Source organism: Ranitomeya imitator, chromosome 2, assembly GCF_032444005.1.
Source record: "Ranitomeya imitator isolate aRanImi1 chromosome 2, aRanImi1.pri, whole genome shotgun sequence".
Taxonomy (NCBI): Eukaryota; Metazoa; Chordata; class Amphibia; order Anura; family Dendrobatidae; genus Ranitomeya; species Ranitomeya imitator.
The window spans coordinates 568,546,454-568,565,294 of record NC_091283.1 but is presented as its reverse complement, the minus strand read 5'-3'; the positions used below and the strand labels follow the sequence as shown (position 1 = coordinate 568,565,294).

Genomic DNA, 18,841 nt, shown 5'->3' with positions numbered 1-18,841 from the left:
GTCGCTGATCACCCGCTGTCATCGCTGGATCGGCGTGTGTGACGCCGATCCAGCGATGTGTTCACTTGTAAAAGTCACCGCTGACGTCACCGCTGTGCTCTGCTTTACGGCTGGCGCTTGACACAGTCAGTGCGGGAAGCTGACGGCGGGGGACGTGACAGACATCGGAATGTGAGTATGTAGTGTTTTTTTTTTTTTTTTTTTTTTAACTTTTACAATGGTTACCAGGGTAAATATCGGGTTACTAAGCGCCGCCCTGCACTTAGTAACCCAATGTTTACCTTAGTTACTTCGGCATCGTTGAAGACAGTTTCAACGATGCCGAAGTCGTTCCCCGGATCATTGGTCGCTGGAGGGAGCTGTCTGTGTGACAGCTCCCCAGCGACCACACAACGACTTACCAACGATCACGGCCAGGTCGTATCACTGGTCGTGATCGTTGGTAAGTCGTTTAGTGTAACGGTACCTTTATATCGTGCCACCGGTTGGTACATGTAAACTGACCTTTAGCCAACTGATCATATCAGCTCATTAGGTTGTCATGACAGAAAACAATGCCCAAGTTGACCATGATTATTTACAGGCACTGTAACCTTAAGGGTATGTGCACACGTCAGGATTTCTTGCAGAAATTTCCTGAAGAAAACCGGGAAATTTTCTGCAAGAAATCCACATTTTTTTGCCGGTTTTTTTCGTGTTTTTTTTTTTTAGCATTTTGCAAGCGAAATTAGCTTGCAGAATGCTAAAGTTTTCCAAGCGATCTGTAGCATCGCTTGGAAAACTGACTGACAGGTTGGTCACACTTGTCAAACATAGTGTTTGACAAGTGTGACCAACTTTTTACTATAGATGCTGCCTATGCAGCATCAATAGTAAAAGATAGAATGTTTAAAAATAATAATAAAAAAAAAAAAATGGTTATACTTACCTGCAGACAGCCGATCTCCTCAGCGGCGTCCGTTCCTATAGATGGTGTGTGTGTGCAGGACCTTCGATGACGTCGCGGTCACATGAGCGGTCACGCGACCAATCACAAGACGGCGACGTCATCGCAGGTCCTTCACACAGAGCATCTATAGGAATGGAAGCGGCAGCGTGCACCGATGAGAGGCGGGAAGACTCCGGGGCCATCAGAGGGTGAGTATATCACTATTTTTTATTTTAATTCTTTTTTTTTTTTTTACCAATTATATGGTGCCCAGTCCGTGGAGGAGAGTCTCCTCTCCTCCACCCTGGGTACCAACCGCACATAATCTGCTTACTTCCCGCATGGTGTGCACAGCCCCATGCGGAAAGTAAGATCAATGCATTCCTAGGTGTGCGGAATCCCCGCAATTCCGCAAATTCAATGAACATGTTGCTTTTTTTTCCGCAATGCGATTTTTTTGCGGAAAAAAAGCAACATTTGCCCAAGAAATGCGGAATACACTTTAAATAATAGGAGGCATATGTAAGCGTTTTTTTTCGCGTTTTTATCACGTTTTTATAGTGAAAAAACACGAAAAATACTGTACGTGTGCACATGGCCTAAAAGGTTTATACGCTCAAAGTGATTTGCAGATTAGAAAAACCAAGGCCAGTCTCTCCATAACTCATTCGGCTCTTGTCCATACAATGTAGCTGGTATCTCAGCTTTGCTCCAATTCAGTTGAAGGGGACTGAGCTGCAAAACCAGACACAGACCATGGGCAAAAACAATGCTGTTTTGGAAGAAAGAAGCCATTTAAAAAAAAAACAACAAAAAAAAAACCCAAATAACCACATTATCTGTGAAGAAATACCAAATCAACATATATAAACAAGGAAAAAGAAAGTAATCACAGAGATAAAAAAAAAACCAGTGCATTTCAGAATGACAATGGATGTGCTACAATGACAGAGAATGGAGATTTATATATACACACATTATATACAAAGGGCAAATATTTTTACTAAACTATTAAATATTCCTATCTACAGAATATTTTATTAACAGGGCACAATACTATGCAAGTATTTTGTTCTCGTGGTTTTTAATATCCCAATGAGTGCACAATCTATAAAATCTACCTAATATAATTTTGAGGTTTCACTACCCATATGACCTGCGTGCGTTTCTTAGCACTAGGTCCCTGGGGCATTTTGAAGTCTTATTATTATTTTGCCTTTAGACTGCATTTTATTTTGCTAATTAATAAATATATCTTGTAAATTATTCTGATTGCTTAACAATAGTTTGGTTTCCAAACAGTGTAAATAAAAAACACAAATCTACTTTTGCAGCCAGATGATATAAGGACTAGTTACTAAAATTGTGTAAGAAAAGGAATGATTTAAGAGTTCGGCATAAAAGATGGACATAAACTTATCCATCAAGTTTAAGAGCAAACACAGTGCATTATCGTGATGTGATGGGTCGTTATGGCAGTAAAGTAGCTCCTAGCAATCCTGGCATTCATATACAAACATACAGAATCCAGAATACAGTGTATACATACACACATACATACCTACTTTAAGTATATGTTACCAAGGACTTCAAGGGTTAAGTGCTACACTAGCATTCAGTAGGCAGCAAAGTCAACGTCAATCTAACCTATGGACTTCTGTACAAAACCGAAGGCAAGAACAGGATATTTTATGTGATGCATCTCGAAATGAAACATAATAACAGTGGATTGCGAATAGTGGACTGACTCTTGGGAATATCTTCATCTTCATTTGCAGCCAGTTGCTGTATTTTCCTCAGATGGAGCTGGTTCTTGGTGGAGCTGGCACCTGGCTTGACTCTGGCGCGAGTGGATTCGGGACGGTCTGGAGAAGCAGGATGTGACAGGATGTGAGTTGCAATTGCAGGAGTAATCCTACCGGAAAAGCAAGGTAATATGGATTTTAAGAAGAAAATGCTAAACAAGGTACATCCACAGAGAAGAAATCTGGTGTACCATGAGTAATAGAATGACTAGATCTTTTCTGATTTCAGTACAAAATAATTTAGGAGAGTTACACATAGTCAGCAAAATATCAAAGAGTAGCACTTACTTCCGTTGTGGAAATGATATCAGGGTCTTTGGAGCTGCCATCCTTAGCTCCTTGACTTGCAAGAGAAGACTTATGCTCATCAGCAACATGTTGTCTTGGGGTCTTCTTGCTCAATAGTTTGGATACATTGTAGGATGGATGACACACAGCAGATGAGCAATGGTCATGGTTATCAGTTTTCTTGGTATTTTCCTCTAGCTCTTTCTTTTCAGAACCTGTACTAGAGCTCTGACCACTTCGGCCACACACATTCCTTAAGAACTCCTGCACAATGCCATATTTAGGGGCTTCAGCTTTATTTCTTTCAGTTGCTCCTGCCTTGTACAGAGACTCTGTGCTTCCAGCATGATCTACTACATTGAACAAGCTGGACGATCCATCATAAATGTTGCTGAGAACTGGGCTGTCTCGAGTAGTTGTAGATCTTGCCCAAGCTGATCCATTTTGTTTACCCTGATGGAGATTCCAAAGGCTTCTGTCTTTAGAGACATCTAGTTTAGATGAAGACCTTCTCTGCAACTTAGGAGAGCCAAACTTGGGTGAACAGCAAGGCCGATCAATCCGGGAATGGACTTTGTCCAAAGATGTGGAAATATGTTTGCTCCTTGCAGACAGCAGAGATGAGCTTCTTGGAGACCAGCTCTTTGCATGAAGACTTGTTCTGGGTAAATCAGTCTGGAGACCAACGCTTACCATCTGGACAGTCTGGACACCAACTGTAAAGGCACCAACTGTCTGGCTTGATGTACTTTTACTTTTCCTTTCTAGTGAACTTGAGCGGATCGCTTGCCTAACACAATTTGTTATCTCTTTCATGTCATCACTCATGTTTCCAGAAATCTCTAAATCACCCAATGACGTTGGAAAAGCAGCAACGGAAGATGGTGTTTCTGTAACAGCATCCTTGTCCAAAAGGTCACGCTTCTTCTTCGAGAAATTGCAAAACCATCGACTGTAGGAATTACCAGACAAGCTTTCTGGCTTTACCATATCTTTAGGCTTTGCCATTGTGAACAGGAATCCTGGCTCAACCATAAGTTTTTCTTCTTTGTTTTGGACCAAAGGTGCTTCCAGTCTTCTCACAACTGGTGGACTGTAATAAATTCGAATGCCAGTTCTGTCTGGTGCAGTGTAACTTCTCTGTATCTGCTTGTGACCAGCTTCTCCATTTTTCCCAGAATTACTCAATGTGTAATCCCAAGAAGAGATACCCAAATTGTCCTTGGCCAAGTGGTCAGACAAAGTTTTGTCATTCATATACGGGCAGTGTTTCTGATTGATATCTGAATCTATTGAACCATTAGTGAGCAGCTGAGAAGCCAGAAAACTTTTCATTCCTTTTTTGTTTTCATTATCATCAAGGGGGGATTGTCCAGGAAGAAAAGGAGAACAATCCAATAAACTTTCAAATTCTGACATAGATGACACAGACTTTGTTCTGTAGAAAAAAAAATGCAGTTTTATAGAATTCAGATTAAGTCAAGCAGGTGCCACCATTTATGAAAATGTCACATTTTGATACACTGTATATAATGATTTTAGAATATAATTCTACTCCTAATGAAATTACAAATACAGATTATTATCCACACACTGCACTTCACCAAGCAGAGAGAATCAAGTAATCGTTACCTCTTTAAATTGGTCCCGCTGGCATCTATGTCACAGTCAATATCTTTATCCTGCATCTTGTCATTGAGGGCCTAGAAGAAAGCATGTATTACCCATTAATAAATATTCATATTACACAGTTTAGGAGATAAAAGGAGCCTGTCCACATTAGAAGACTGCTACATCTAGCTTTGTGCTGAAATCTACAGCGACACAAGGGGGTGCAGAACACGACTTAATAAAACCCCATAGGTCTTCACTGGCTCAGTTTCAATTAGGGAGAATAGGAAGATAAATACATAAACTAGCAGTGGTAAGTTGAGTTCATGTCCAGCAGCTGAAGGAATGTATTGAGTTACTACATGGAACAGCTGTTTCATACTGATTGTAACCTATTCCCTTGACAATCCTATGGCTGCTCAGCACAAGTGAAGCATTTTTCTAGAAGCTTTATGGTGAAGTGACAGTAGCGATAGCTTTCAAGGTCACAATCACTTTGTGAACCCAACGTGATTTTTGGGCATCGTGCAACTGTGTATATATCAAGTTTATCTGCTAGTTCCCATTGATACTTGTTGCTTTAGAAATTTTAGCTTTTTTCCCCCCACATCCAGAGTGATGTAATGCTTTATACACTTTAGTAGATATGGTTTGGGATTTTGGAGTCTTGGATTTAAAGGTTTGGTGGAATATATAACTTACAAAAAAAAAAAGTACTGCTCAACAATAAAGGGAAGAGATCATCAGAAAATTACCTTTTGGTTTCAATCGGGTTTTTGTGTATCATTAAAAAAGCATTTTTTAATTAAATAAATTCAAAAATAAATCTAAAGTAAAAAAAAAAAAAAAAAAAAGGATAAAAAATATGGTAAATGAGGAATCTTTCAATTTTTACACTGGACATTGAGGCTGTTTTCTTTATTTTTTTTTAGAGTCTTACTTCCTTTATTTGCAAGAATATATCCATAAAGGCACAGCTAATATCACAGGATCCACCAATCACAACAAACAACAAAAGAGTCGGGATCCAACTATTGTGGCTATGTACATGTGTTATATCCTGAAGAAGCAGTTTCTGGGACTTTTTTTTAGTATTATTATTACAAACACAAATCTATATATATAAAAAAAAAAAAAACACACAAATTGATGAAATGTTTAAAAAATACATTCAATACAAAGCCCTGATTTTAACAACAGGTAATTTTCTGATAAAATCCCTTTAATCCATTTTGACCAGTCAAATTTTGCTTTTGTGCTTTAGTTTCTCCCAAGAGAAATAAACTATTTTTTTTTTCCATTGACATATCCAAATAAGGGACACGACGTACTTCTGAATTAAACCATTAATTTAATGAACTGAAATATGGGGCAAAAAAATTACAAGTTCGTTGAAAATGTGAAAAAAAAACAAAGTCTGTACAGTTAAGGCAAACACCGAATGAAGATTTTTTGTATTTGGGTAGTTAAAACATTTCTGAAAATTAACATTTTCTGTCTTGTTGTCATGCGTCTGAGACCTGAAACTTTATTTTTCCATGAATGAGGGCTTGTTTTATGTGTGCTGGGCCGACTGTTTTTTTTTTTTTTTTTTATGGATACCATTTTGGGTACATACACCAGCTTGATAGCTTTCTACAAGGTGTTTAGAGGGGTAGATGCAGTAAAACCGGATCTGTAGCATTTTGATTTTTGTGCTTCCTTTTATGGACACAACAATTTCAAACTATATTTACTTTTAATTTTACTATAGCCTTGCAGTATCTAAATTCACTGACAGTCTCCTTGGCTTCATAAGGGCACCAACATTGCAGTAATCAGGGTCTTCAGCAAGCCCCCAGCCACCATGGTATCGGCACACCACAATTGTGTCGCAAGTGGCCGATGGGAGCCAGTGCATCAGCAATTATGTCAATGAAATGTTGTTGTCCAGTGGCAATTAAATGGTTAAAAAGCAGCGATTGTGTTACATAGGTGCCATCTGTGTAACAAAAGCGGCATTATGGAGCAGCCTCAGCTCCTGAGCCTGCTTATCACACGCATATCCAGACATACAGCTATGTGAGGATGCAGGAAGTGGTTATAGAGGACTATGAAATTGATGGCCTCTACTTTAAATAGGTCATCAATATATAAAAGGTGGGATCTGATACTCAGCACCCTACTGTTCAGCTGTTAGTGGTCCCGGTGGTTGTCGGAAGTACACGGAGTACGGAGCCGGACACCATAAGTCACTGTAATGTGTAGTGCCGCTCTCGGGGACTGCAGCTCTGTACCCTGGAATGAATGGCACGTACAAGAAAACAGAAGATGCTCACTTGCAGCTGCCGCTTTCTAGTTAATTCTACCAAACTGTCTCATTTAAACCGTATACCAGAAAGCAATCAGTTTGAGATTAAAGTAGAGCTATATAATATTAGCCCTGTATTGGCACAGGATAAAATGTCTGAACACAGGTAATTGTAAGGGTTTTCATAGAAATCTTTACTATATATGATTACTGCAGGCGCTTTATGTAAGATGTATATAATCCGTACCTCCTTCCAGCATCCGCTCTTCCTCTCTGGGCCTCTTCTCACCCAAGACTCCTCGTCTTTCTGAAAAATGACCACAAATGAACATGTTGATGACTGTTACCACCATGCACTGATATTTCATGGTTTTTTATAAGACAACGAACAAACTTGTCAGTCAGTAACGAATCATAAAAGGGGTTTATCTCAACTGAATACATTGTTAAAATGGTAAAGTGCTTGTACAAAACAAGCAATTTTGCAGTTTATAATGTATTAAAAATTCATTCAACTGAGGGTTTTTACATTTTATAGTATGTGGCTCATTGCCTAGGTAACCAGCCAACTCTGCAGTCTAGAGGTAGCCAGTCTCCTAGGCAAGGTGCACCGTGATTATATCGCTGAATCCAGCTAGCTTTAAACATAACATAATAGTAACTTATTAAAAAGCAATGATCATTGGGGAGAATCCCTATGTAATATACAATCCAATAGATTTGTTTTTTTTACTATTGAATTCATAAGTAATTTAACAAAAAAATATCATATGTCAGAAGGTGTAAGTTGTATGAATGAGCTTTTTAGCTACAGAATCTTTTTTATCTTCCTTTCTACGCCATAGCGATCTGCAGACCTCTGGGGGTGTATAATATTTTATCGTGTTTGGTGTACAGTAATTTTACACAAAGCTCTACAGCTGACATTTGGCTTTAGGAATCTGCTCCTTTTTATGAATCCTACAGAAGCTTTTAAAGAGAGATGTGTAATGTGTCATTCCATGGATGGTGTGCTGCCACGCTTCCTATAAATCTATGGTGTGATAGAGTAGGCTCTGTTCCCCCACCCTTTAATTTATTCTCTCATTACTGAACACTCTACTAATTAGGTGTAAAATGTCTTATTGAGCCCGGCTGCCACTATTACTAGTGTGGCCAAGTATACCCGCACAGTAATGGGCTACTGCTAACTCCACAACCCCAGACACAATTTATTCCATTCGACAGCCGTGGAGAATTTAACATCACGCCGCGCTGGGACTCTATTCCATTGCTGCCTCTGGCGATTGAGGGATTTAAATATAAATTTTGGCAACTGTAGGTTTCACAAACCTAATCCAGACAAGATTAGGTTATTGCTGGGCAGAAAATGCCAACACATGGAAATGACAAGAGCCGTGGGGACCACTAAGTGGGGATTAGCCTCATTGGAGGGAAGACTGTCCACGTATAATACTGATAGATAGAAATTATTTGTGTTCTGACTAAAAACACAATAAATCAAATTGAAATGATGGAAATGCTTGTACACCAAGATAGGTTTAGCTTGTAGACAACACCAAAAAATCTAAATTTGTAAAAAGTATGCTCACGTTTACAACAATTTTTGCATTTTTTTTATTGTGTGAACACCTCTAAAATGCAAAATTAAGCAAATTTCTGTTGATGTACATAAGGTGTATCAATGCATATCCAACCTTACAGACTATAATTAACTGAGACCTGCAGTCCCACATTATAGTATAAAGAAAGGATGGATGGAAGGGGGTGCAACCGTAAGGTCAGACAATGCCAAATTTGAGGGGGTCACAGAGGAGGACACAGCTTGGGAAAGCTATGTGAAGAGCCACTTAAAAAAGGCAGATTTTGCTTTGGTGGTCCCGCTTGGTTCTTGCATTATAAGATAGGTCATTTACTTGAATTACCATAAAGTACTACTACACGTTCCCTGCAGTGTTTTTTTTAGGGAAGACACCCATTTAAAAGATAAAAGGACAGTTCTATCAGGAAGGCACCCATTTTTGGTTAGAGATTTCCTCCTAATAGAGCTCAAATACTTCAATTATTTTTTTTCCTTATTAAATTAAAAGGAAAGGAGCACCTTTATTATTTTAGTTTATCCCTCATACTACACAACCTTGAGGCTGTATGGCTGGATTTATGGTTGGTCATGTATTATTCATAGCTGGATAGCCCTCGTGTATGGTATGGTTCCATAGAACATCTGTGACATCTGCTCATCGCAGATACACATGGAACGTGGAATGTGGTACTAAAATATACATTAACATAAAAAGTCAAACAAGGAACATAAATCCGGATGTGAAAAATATATATATCTGTAGGTTTTATTGGACATCGGGCGAAAATAAGACGCTTCATAGGTGTATGAGAAGCTACAAACTGACTATACACTTTACATAGCTATCAGCTTTTCCTCTCGAGACTCACCCATGTACTCTTGCTAGTCAAGTTGCTGCAAGACAAAGTTTGGCAGATTCAATCACCCCCACCATCACTGTATGGTCAGCAAATCCCCATAGACAATATAGGACACATATCAAATGTGCATAGACCCTTTAAGTATCAAGGCACAACCAACTATGGTCTACAAAAAGTTAGCGTGTACCCTTCACCAGTCTGTGGCTGCCATCTATATATAAGGAAACTGGGCAGTTACAAACCGATCATGTTACGAAATATGACATTTACAAAAATGCCCAGAATTAGACTAAGTGCCAGGCTGAAGGACCCTAAATTCTAGCAAAAGTGGGGTCCAAATGGATGGGTTGTGAGGCCAACACGTAGAGTGGTGTAGCATAGCTGGGAACGACAGGGTGAAGTCCCAGCTCTGCAGTGTCTTGACTATGGATGCACCCGTAGTTTGGTAAGAAGCAGGAAGTAGATTCAGTAGATGACAGTCTACTGAACTGGATGCCGCAGAGGCGAATGTTTTAGCTGGTGAATGACCTGAGAAAGAGTCAGTCTGCTGGGGAGCAGAGCAGACTGGAGGTGTCTGGGAGCTGGGGAAGCTGAAGAGAGAGAGATAAGCCAGAATGTCTCTAAAGGTACCTTCACACTGAGCAACTTTAGAACGATAACGATAGCGATCTGTGACGTTGCAGCGTCCTGGATAGCGATCTCGTTGTGTTTGACACGCAGCAGCGATCAGGATCCCGCAGTGACATCGCTGGTCGGAGCTACAAGGCCAAAACTTTATTTCGTCGCTGGATCACCCGCTGTCATCGCTGGATCGGGTGTGTGACGCCGATCCAGTGATATGTTCACTTGTAACCAGGGTAAACATCGGGTTACTAAGCGCGGCCCTGCGCTTAGTAACCCGATGTTTACTCTGGTTACCGGGGACTTCGGTATCGTTGGTCGCTGGAGAGCTGTCTATGTGACAGCTCTCCAGCGACCACACAGCGATGCTGCAGTGATCGGCATCGTTGTCTATATTGCTGCAGCGTCGCTTAATGTGACGGTACCCTTAGAAGAGAACCGCAAGTATCAGTAGCTGCTATAGACTGTAGATGTTTTGTTTGACCAAGCTGGGGCTAGTTCAGCAGTGTATGAGTAGCCAGGGTCTGTTCCATTTAGTTAGCACCTGGATAAGGCTAGGGATTTATGTCTATGATTTTGGTGTTGTGCAAACTGTGGCGAGAAATAAAAAAACTGCACGTTTGGACCAAAACTGCATTGCCCGTGTGGATGCTACTTAAGGCCTACCAGCGAGTGAATCCCTACAGTGGGATCCCATAACCACCATGGGACCTATTACTGTAAAAATTGTGAGATCTCAAGATTTCAATTACCACAGAGAAACAGCATCATTTACTAAGCAGTTACCGATTGGTGACATTATTAGAGCAGTTAATGATCAATAACGGCCAGGTAAATCATGTGGCAGCTAAAAATGTGAGATTTTGTGATATCATGCGAGATCTCGCTCTTTCGCAGGGATGTAGAATCCCCTTCTGCATGCCAGGATTCCATGACCCAGAAGTGCCGGCACAACTTTTGAAAAGTTAGAGACTACTGGGCATATTTGTTAATTCATATTTAGCAATATCATCATCAGTCTATGGCTTCCTGCTGTTCCGTAAAATAAAGGGCAGCCACAGACAGGTGATGGGTACTTAGTTTTATACCAGAATATCCCTTTATATAAATGAGATACTAAATCTGCGTCTAGCAAAAGTTAAGGTGGTCTCCTCATCCTTTGCTAAACAGCCTTTGGGACACAGCAACTCTCTGCTACTACAACTACGGTATTTTCTAACACAGGAAATCAGGAACAACCTCAGAGTCACATAAAAGCATGACTGCCTGTACACGAGCAAGTCCAATGATTATTTGTCCTACTTTTATAGCCCTGCAAGTTCATTTTCCAAAACATACTTGCTTCTACCCACAGATGCAGCCAAGTAAAGGGAACAGTGGGTTAAAGCCCAATTTACTGTCCTCTTAAAGGGAATATGTTACGAGGTTTTTGACACCCCAGCTGACAGCAGCATAATGCATACGTTTCAACAACATGTAACTTACTGCAGTTGTTTTATCTGCTATAGATCTGCCAGTTCTCTGAATGCTGAACCCTGTATAACCCGCTCACATCACTCATTGACAGCTGTGCACACTGTGCATAGGCAGACAGCCGCCAATCCGCGATGGTACATGTTTATATAAAGCTCATGAATATGTAAGAGTACATGGAGAGATCACTGTTTTAGCTGGAGGAGGTCACTAAACTACAGAAAACCGCTCCAAAAGGGACATCACTGGAATCAGGGTCCCTGCCCCTACATCACGTTTATCTCAGATTAGGTGAGAAAAATCTGTTGACACATTCCCTTTAAAGATGAACAATAATACTTACGGAGGATGACACCTGTTCATTATAACTCCATGTATAAATGGTAGTATTATCCTAAAGGTCTTCAAAAGGTGTATAGACATTGTGCTACTGACCCACCAAAAATCCCCCATATTCTCACCAGTTTGAGTTTATTCTGCAATTCTTTTATTCGCTCCTCTGTTTGCTTACGCTCTTCCTGGAAACGAGTCAACATCTCCTCTTTTTCTTGAGCCCAGTTTTTCTCGTTGACCTGTAGTTGTTTTGTCAGGTCCATGACAGCGCTGTAGGATTCGGCCAGAAGATGCTGGTGATCCTCCCTTTCCCGCTTTAAGGCAGCTTTAATATCTGGTGAGGCTCTCTCTGACCCAAGTTTCCCAGATTCCAGCTGAAACAAATAAAATTATCTTTATTAATTTATAACAAAACAACCCCATCATGTGCCAATAATATTTTCTAGGTCACCTAATCATAAGCCTCTTTTCCTTTCAAAAACATGGCCGTCTGAGAAGGTTTCCCGGAGGATAATTCATAAATGTACACTACCGTTCAAAAGTTTAGGGTCACTTAGAAATTCCATTAAAAATAATGGGATGTGGTAAGCGGTTTTTAAGCATTTTCATAGTGAAAAAATGCAAAAAAAATTGACGTGTGCACATAGCCTAAATGATTCAGAAATACACTCTATACATTGTTAATTTGGTAAATGACTATTCTAGCTGCAAACGTCTGGTTTGTAATGAAATATCTTCATAGATTTCCAACAACCATTACTCCAGTGTTCTTATGCTAACTGTGTAAGGGTATGTTTCCACGGTCAGGAAACACTGCGGTGTTTGATGCTGGGTAGAGCCGCAGCGTCAAACACGCAGCGTCCAGATGTTACAGCATAGTGGAGGGGGATTTCCTGAAATCCCTTCTCCACTATGCGGTAAAACACGCAGGCAGCAGACCCGCGTAAACGGACATGCGGAGCGTCTTTTCAGAATGCAGCATGTTTGTTTACAATGAGGCGGCGCTCTGTCGCCGCACCGTAAATTACCCATAGATAATCATTAGATGCGGTAAAACCGCTACTTCGTGCAGTGCCAGAGACGTCCCGGCCGGTGGCGTCCTTGGATGCACGAGGAAAAAAATGGCCGACACTGACAAGCAGCGTGTGATGTCACTCGCCAATGGAGCCTCACCAGGGCCAAACTAACTAAGGTCTCTGGCACTGCACGAAGTAGCGGTAACTCGGCACCTGCTGCTGTCAGCATCGGAAGGTGCGCGCTTACCCTTTCTGCCCTAGCTAGCGCCGGCGTGCGCAGGTTCCCCCCTCGCACTATCTAGAATGCGGCCAGCCTTTCAGTAATCCGATACACACCTCTCTGGACTAGGTATGTAAAAACGTGTAAACAGGCATTTAACTGCATCTGTAACTAAATTGTGCACAAAGACTGCAGGTTATATGAGCGCAACATAAGGTGGTGTTGCGTGTGTGTATTATACAGGGTGACTTGGCGGATACGCATAGCAGTGTTGCACATGAGGTGGTATATAAGACCTTTTAGGATAGCGGAGGTGATTATTTTGCGATTAGCTCCAGGCACTTATAGCACGGTATTTCTCATTAATTATCTGATCTTTGTATTACTGACAGAATAGGCGCAGTTTCCGTCTCATATATACCAGCAGCACTTGTGCGATATAGGTTGTAGCGCCAGTGTATTTATATTAATTTTAATTACAAACAAAATTCATTGTTTGGAAATTCAGAGACTTGTTGTCACTAGTTTATAGAATAAAAGAACAATTTACATTTTACTCAAAAACATACCTATAAAGAGAAAAATCAGACAAACTGAACATTTTGCAGTGGTCTCTTAATTTTTGCCAGAGCTGTATATTATCCAATATAGAAGAAATTGGGTACTGATGGAAGTTTACACAGCTATGGTGGGCAGCTCAGTTCAGTCACCCCCATAAAATCCATCACACTTCATGAATAGCTATCATTTTCCTAATTACTTCTCCTGTAAGGCTGAGATCACATTTCCGGCCTCTCCTACTTATGGAATGACTATCACATTTCCAAACTCTTTCACACAACCACGACAGATCTTTTATCCGTGACTAACATTCACTTGGGTGCGCGCACTACACATACCAGAATAGTCCAGTACATAGGACAACTAACAATGTAATGCCCTTCTACTCACTCGGTGTATCGGGGCAGTTACTACATAGCTGGCATGTAAGCATAACAGCCAGTATCCATACATGTATTATTAATATAGGAACCTGCTGCTCACAAGCCGTTCCCCAGTAAAACATTCACATACATATACATTGCTGGACATTAGCAATACATAAAGGTACTTGTGCGAAAAGCACCTTATATTTTAAAAAGTCCACGTTTTTTAAATGAAAAGTAAAAAGCATGCCGGGGTGGCTGGGTTCACACTGCGTTATGTGAACCCGTTTAACGGACTACGTTACACCGCGGCATAACGCGGTGTAACGTAGTCCGTTAACGCCGCCATTACTTGCAATGGCGAACGCATCGCTAGCGCACGCCCACAATGGGCGTGCGCTAGTGATGTGCCGTCATTTGAGTGACGGACCCGAGACGCGGGCTGCAGCGTTTCCGGGTCCGTCACTGCTAGCGCAGATGGAGCTAGCAGAAGCTTGTGTTAGTGCAGTCCGTTTAACGGATATGTTGAAAGGACTGCACCAACGCAGTGTGAACCTAGCCTTAAAGATGTATGGTAAGTTTAGATGTTGTGACTGTAAAAGTGGGGGAGAGTTTATATCATTGTCAGCATACCAATATATTAGAGAAGGCATGTCACTTGCAATTGCTGCAAATTGTAAAAGGTGAAGGAAAAGTGGTCCATAAATGGCATCTTTAGGAGCTTTTAGTTTAGTCGGAAAGAGAAAAGATAAGAAAACAATACTTTTATTTCTAAAAACAGCACCACTTGTCCACAGGTTGTGTCTGGTGTTGCAGCTCATTGTCATTTAAAGGAAATCTGTCACCAGGTTTTGCCAAGCAGAGTGCAGAATAATATTGAGACAAAGACCCGGATTCCAGTGATGCATCACTTACTGGACTGCTTGGTGTAGTTTTTATAAATTCATTGCTTTACCAAGAGATTATCACTAAAGGACTAGTAAATATGTTGCCAGGTGGTCCAACCATGACCCCACCACTGATTGGCAGCTATGAACACTTTATTGGCAAAAAGCTGCCGATCAGTGAAGTGGGCGGGCTATACAGAGCTCTGCATTAGAGTGCTGCTAGATCTGCAGAAGATAATTAAAAAAATAATACAACACACAGCACAGTAAGTGACATTGCTGAAATAAAGCAACAACCTCGTGAAATATTACCTTTAGGTGAATGGAGAAGAAATGCAACAATAGACAAATGGCAATAAGAAACTGACCATTCTTTCTATTCTAGGACAACCATTTCAAGATGGAGGTTATGGTTGATGGACTATGATATCTGCAAAAGCATCAAGACGCAAGACAACAACACTACAAAAAAAAAATATCTATGTGTAGCGGCTTAAACCTAAAATGTTCAATTCACCAAGGATCATTGCTGTGACATGCACAGTACTAACTTGTATATTCGCTCTAGCTAAGGAGACCGGCAGTTGCTTCTTAACGGGGATGCAGCAGATAAGTAAGTCACCAAGCCTTCCCTACAAATCGCTGTCAGCTGAAAACATCTGATAATAGGACATAACTATTGGTTTTGCTTTCAGTTTTTCGAGGAAGCAGTTATTTTAGAATGAGAAGCTGTGGTTTGAAGCGCATCCGAATGTCTGAGATTTTAGGATAGCTGGCAGAGGAACAACACATCGGTAATGCAGTCAGGAAGCTGTGGTAAAGAGTAACACCAAAGGGATACGAAGGTTGCGATGGCAGGAGATTAACACAGACAGGAAAGGAAAAGTGTGTTGTGAAAGCCAAAGGAACAGGTTAAGACAACAACAAGGAAATGCTCCTCAACATCCCACCATGTGGTGAGGAAGGATGACGAGCAGGAAAGCAGCAAGCCGTGCACACATACGTTGCCCATTGCTGATCATAAGAAGTGCACCGGGGTAAGTTGCCCATACACCATCTATATACACACCTTAAATAAACACAAAAAACTCAGGAGAACATAAAAATACAAACTATCCACACAGCAGCGTCATCAGAAACCAACCTTGTGTTCAGTTCTCTCCATCTCCCAGGCTGCCTTTGCTCTAGCGAATTGCTGCTGAAGCTCATTCATTCCTCTTCTCTCTTCCTGCAATTCATTGCACAGGTCTTTCAGGATCTTCTTTACATCAGACAGGGTTTTCATGGACTCCATGGTCTACAAAAGCAAAATCAGGTCCGCTGGTCATAAAATAAGCATGTGCAAACTGGCAGTCCTGCACCATTATGATGGACCGTGATCATCCAGGGTCCTCCTAGTTGTGGTTCTGGTTTTTTGCTCATACATAAAGATGTAAAAACGTAATCCTAATAACATTAATTGAAATCTTCTCCCAATATTGTTGCAACATTTATAACGGTTATTGGATTAGGGAAATCATGCACAATGTCTGGGAGGTCAAGTGAACATTAAAAAGAAAAAATTCAAACTCAATGATTTATGTTTGTGGTAAAGTACAGAAAATGCGCCATATTTACCATATTCTGCGGCCAGGTTTCTCCATCGCAAGATGGGAGATTTAATTCTTCCTCCTCAATCAGCATGTACAGTTCTTTTACACTATTTACCTGAAAGGTGAAAATGATTGAAATAATGAGTCTTAATCTACCCGGCAAATATCAAAATACTCTACTCCCGTTTGAAAAAGCATAGCACACGAAACGCGCGTCAGGGGCCGCAAGGGTGGTTGAAGTGGTCAGGACCTATGAAGGGTAAGTAGCCGAATATGTATTAAGACTTGTGAGGACACTGACAAATAGGCATATTTTGCCATACAGTAGCTTATGGTTTCACTTGCTTGTACTTGTGACACTCACTAATCCAACTTTCCCAGGTTATAATTTTGACCCCAAAGCTATTCCTTGCCTACCATCATGTCTCCTCCATTTTCATATACTATGTCTATGCATATGTCTAATCTGATTTTTATGGTGATTTGTTAATAAATATTACATGTATATTTATTTTGTGTGGCTTGTTGTTACTCCTTTCTTTTTGGTGTTGGAGAACACGTATCAAATACGGTAATAATGCCAGGGCAAGGAGCTGTCTTGCATCTTTACCACACCATGTGAAAATGTCACCACAGTGCTGATGGGATGTAGATGTGACAGGCTATTGTCTTATAGGACACATCAGTGTTAGGCTACTTTCACACTAGCGTCGGAATCTCCCCGTCACAATGCATTGTGGAGAGATTCCGACGCTAGCGTTTAACGCATTGCACAATGGAGGCAGCGGATGCATTTCTCCGGCGCATCCGCTGCCCCATTGTAAAGTGCGGGGAGGTGGGGGCGGAGTTCCGGCCGCGCATGCGCGGTCGGAAAAAGTGGTCCGTCACGAGCAAAAAACGTTACATGTAGCGGTTTTTTGCTCCCGACGGTCCGCAAAAGCACAACGCATCCGTGTGGCAATCCGTCGCAAATGCGTCGTCAATACAAGTCTATGGGGAAAAAACGCATCCTGCAAGCACTTTTGCAGGATGCTTTTTTTCTGCAAATCGACGCATTCTGACGGATTGCAGAAAACGCTAGTGTGAAAGTAGCCTTAATTACAAATCATTTTCCGGAATTAGTCCCAGTACCAGACTGACCCCATTCATTTAGTTGGTGAAGTTCTATCCAGCTTTGCAGCATCTTTCCGGACTTTTAACCACATGACAGCAGTAAATGAGTCTGACCACCATGACCAGCCCCATGGGACATGTGGGCAAAGGTTTTCAAGCTGTAAATGTCAAATCTGTGCCTTAGATTTGATGGGAGCAGAGCTGTGACGTGGGTAAGGTATATACACATTATTAGAATCACTTCTTGCATACGCTGGTGCACTCAGACTTCAATACGCAAAATGTATGCCATACAGCATATCCGTAGTAAAGCAACAAGTCAACTACACTTTTCAATACAATGGAACATCCCATAAAAAAAAAAATATATACGGTATATATTTTTTAAATAAGTTTATTCAAATAGTTCCACGCATCTGTGTCATTTCAATTGTACACATCAAGAGTGTGCACTATAGTGAGCATTAAAGGGTTATGCTATTTTTTTTAAACACACAAAAGTTGCACTTTTTTTTTTCTGAAAAAGAAAAAAAAAAAACTCTTCTGGCTGCTGAGATTTAATAAATCCTTTTATTCATCACGAAATCACAACACTGGAGCAACTTTTGGCAGAACTCGGAATTGTGCCATTCCTCTGATCGTGCAGTCATACCATTCCAAGAGGTCTGACAATTGTTTAAATGTACCCCTACTAACGGGGTGCGTCCCGGGACGGCAAAACTATCCAATCAGAAGACTCAAACGCACGTCCTTTTAACAAAGGAATGGTACCATTTGTGAATCTGTTTACATTTCCAGGAGGAATACCTGGAGCAAGACATTGCAAAGTTCTAAGAAAAGACATGTCAGGATAGCGAATGGACCATATTTAAGGGGCAAGCTCTATTCAAATTATTAAATGGAAATTTCAAGTAGTTCCACACATACAAACATCACTCAGAAAAGGGATGTTAACCCCTGAACCCACCGAACAAACCCTCTATTATTAACAATTCATTGCATCCCAGCAAAGCTGACCTGGCAATCACTTAAGTATGTGTCTTCACCGTGGCAGATCTTCAGTAACACTGACCCTTTAACCCATGCACCATATCATTTGTCTCCATGACTGTTTAACACAGCATCTGGTGCCTTCCCGTAATTCTGAGCATCAGATTATCAGATTGGTCCTGCACTGTCAATGTAATCCACATTAGCCTAAGAAATTCCTGGCTCTCCTGCCTGGTGGTGAAGTACAGCTAGAATATAGGTTTATAAGTCACATGCAGAGATTCATCCATAACAGCTGCTATCACA

General features: G+C 40.9%; 1 protein-coding gene across 3 annotated transcripts in view; it reads right to left on the bottom strand.

The window, feature by feature from the left end:
* Window positions 1-208: 208 nt before the first annotated feature.
* The window catches only part of MTCL2 (microtubule crosslinking factor 2), a 120,066-nt gene continuing 101,433 nt past the window's right edge, over window positions 209-18,841 (bottom strand). The window contains exons 9-15 of one of the 3 annotated variants that reach the window (XM_069752127.1): window positions 16,458-16,547; window positions 15,985-16,137; window positions 11,920-12,165; window positions 7,170-7,229; window positions 4,654-4,724; window positions 3,022-4,459; window positions 209-2,843 (exon numbers count right to left, since the gene is read on the bottom strand). In XM_069752127.1, the coding sequence (XP_069608228.1) occupies window positions 2,697-2,843; window positions 3,022-4,459; window positions 4,654-4,724; window positions 7,170-7,229; window positions 11,920-12,165; window positions 15,985-16,137; window positions 16,458-16,547 (2,205 nt within the window). In that variant the 3' untranslated portion in view covers window positions 209-2,696. The remainder of the gene's footprint in view (window positions 2,844-3,021; window positions 4,460-4,653; window positions 4,725-7,169; window positions 7,230-11,919; window positions 12,166-15,984; window positions 16,138-16,457; window positions 16,548-18,841) is intronic. The other 2 variants (XM_069752129.1, XM_069752128.1) reach the window with 2 other exon arrangements.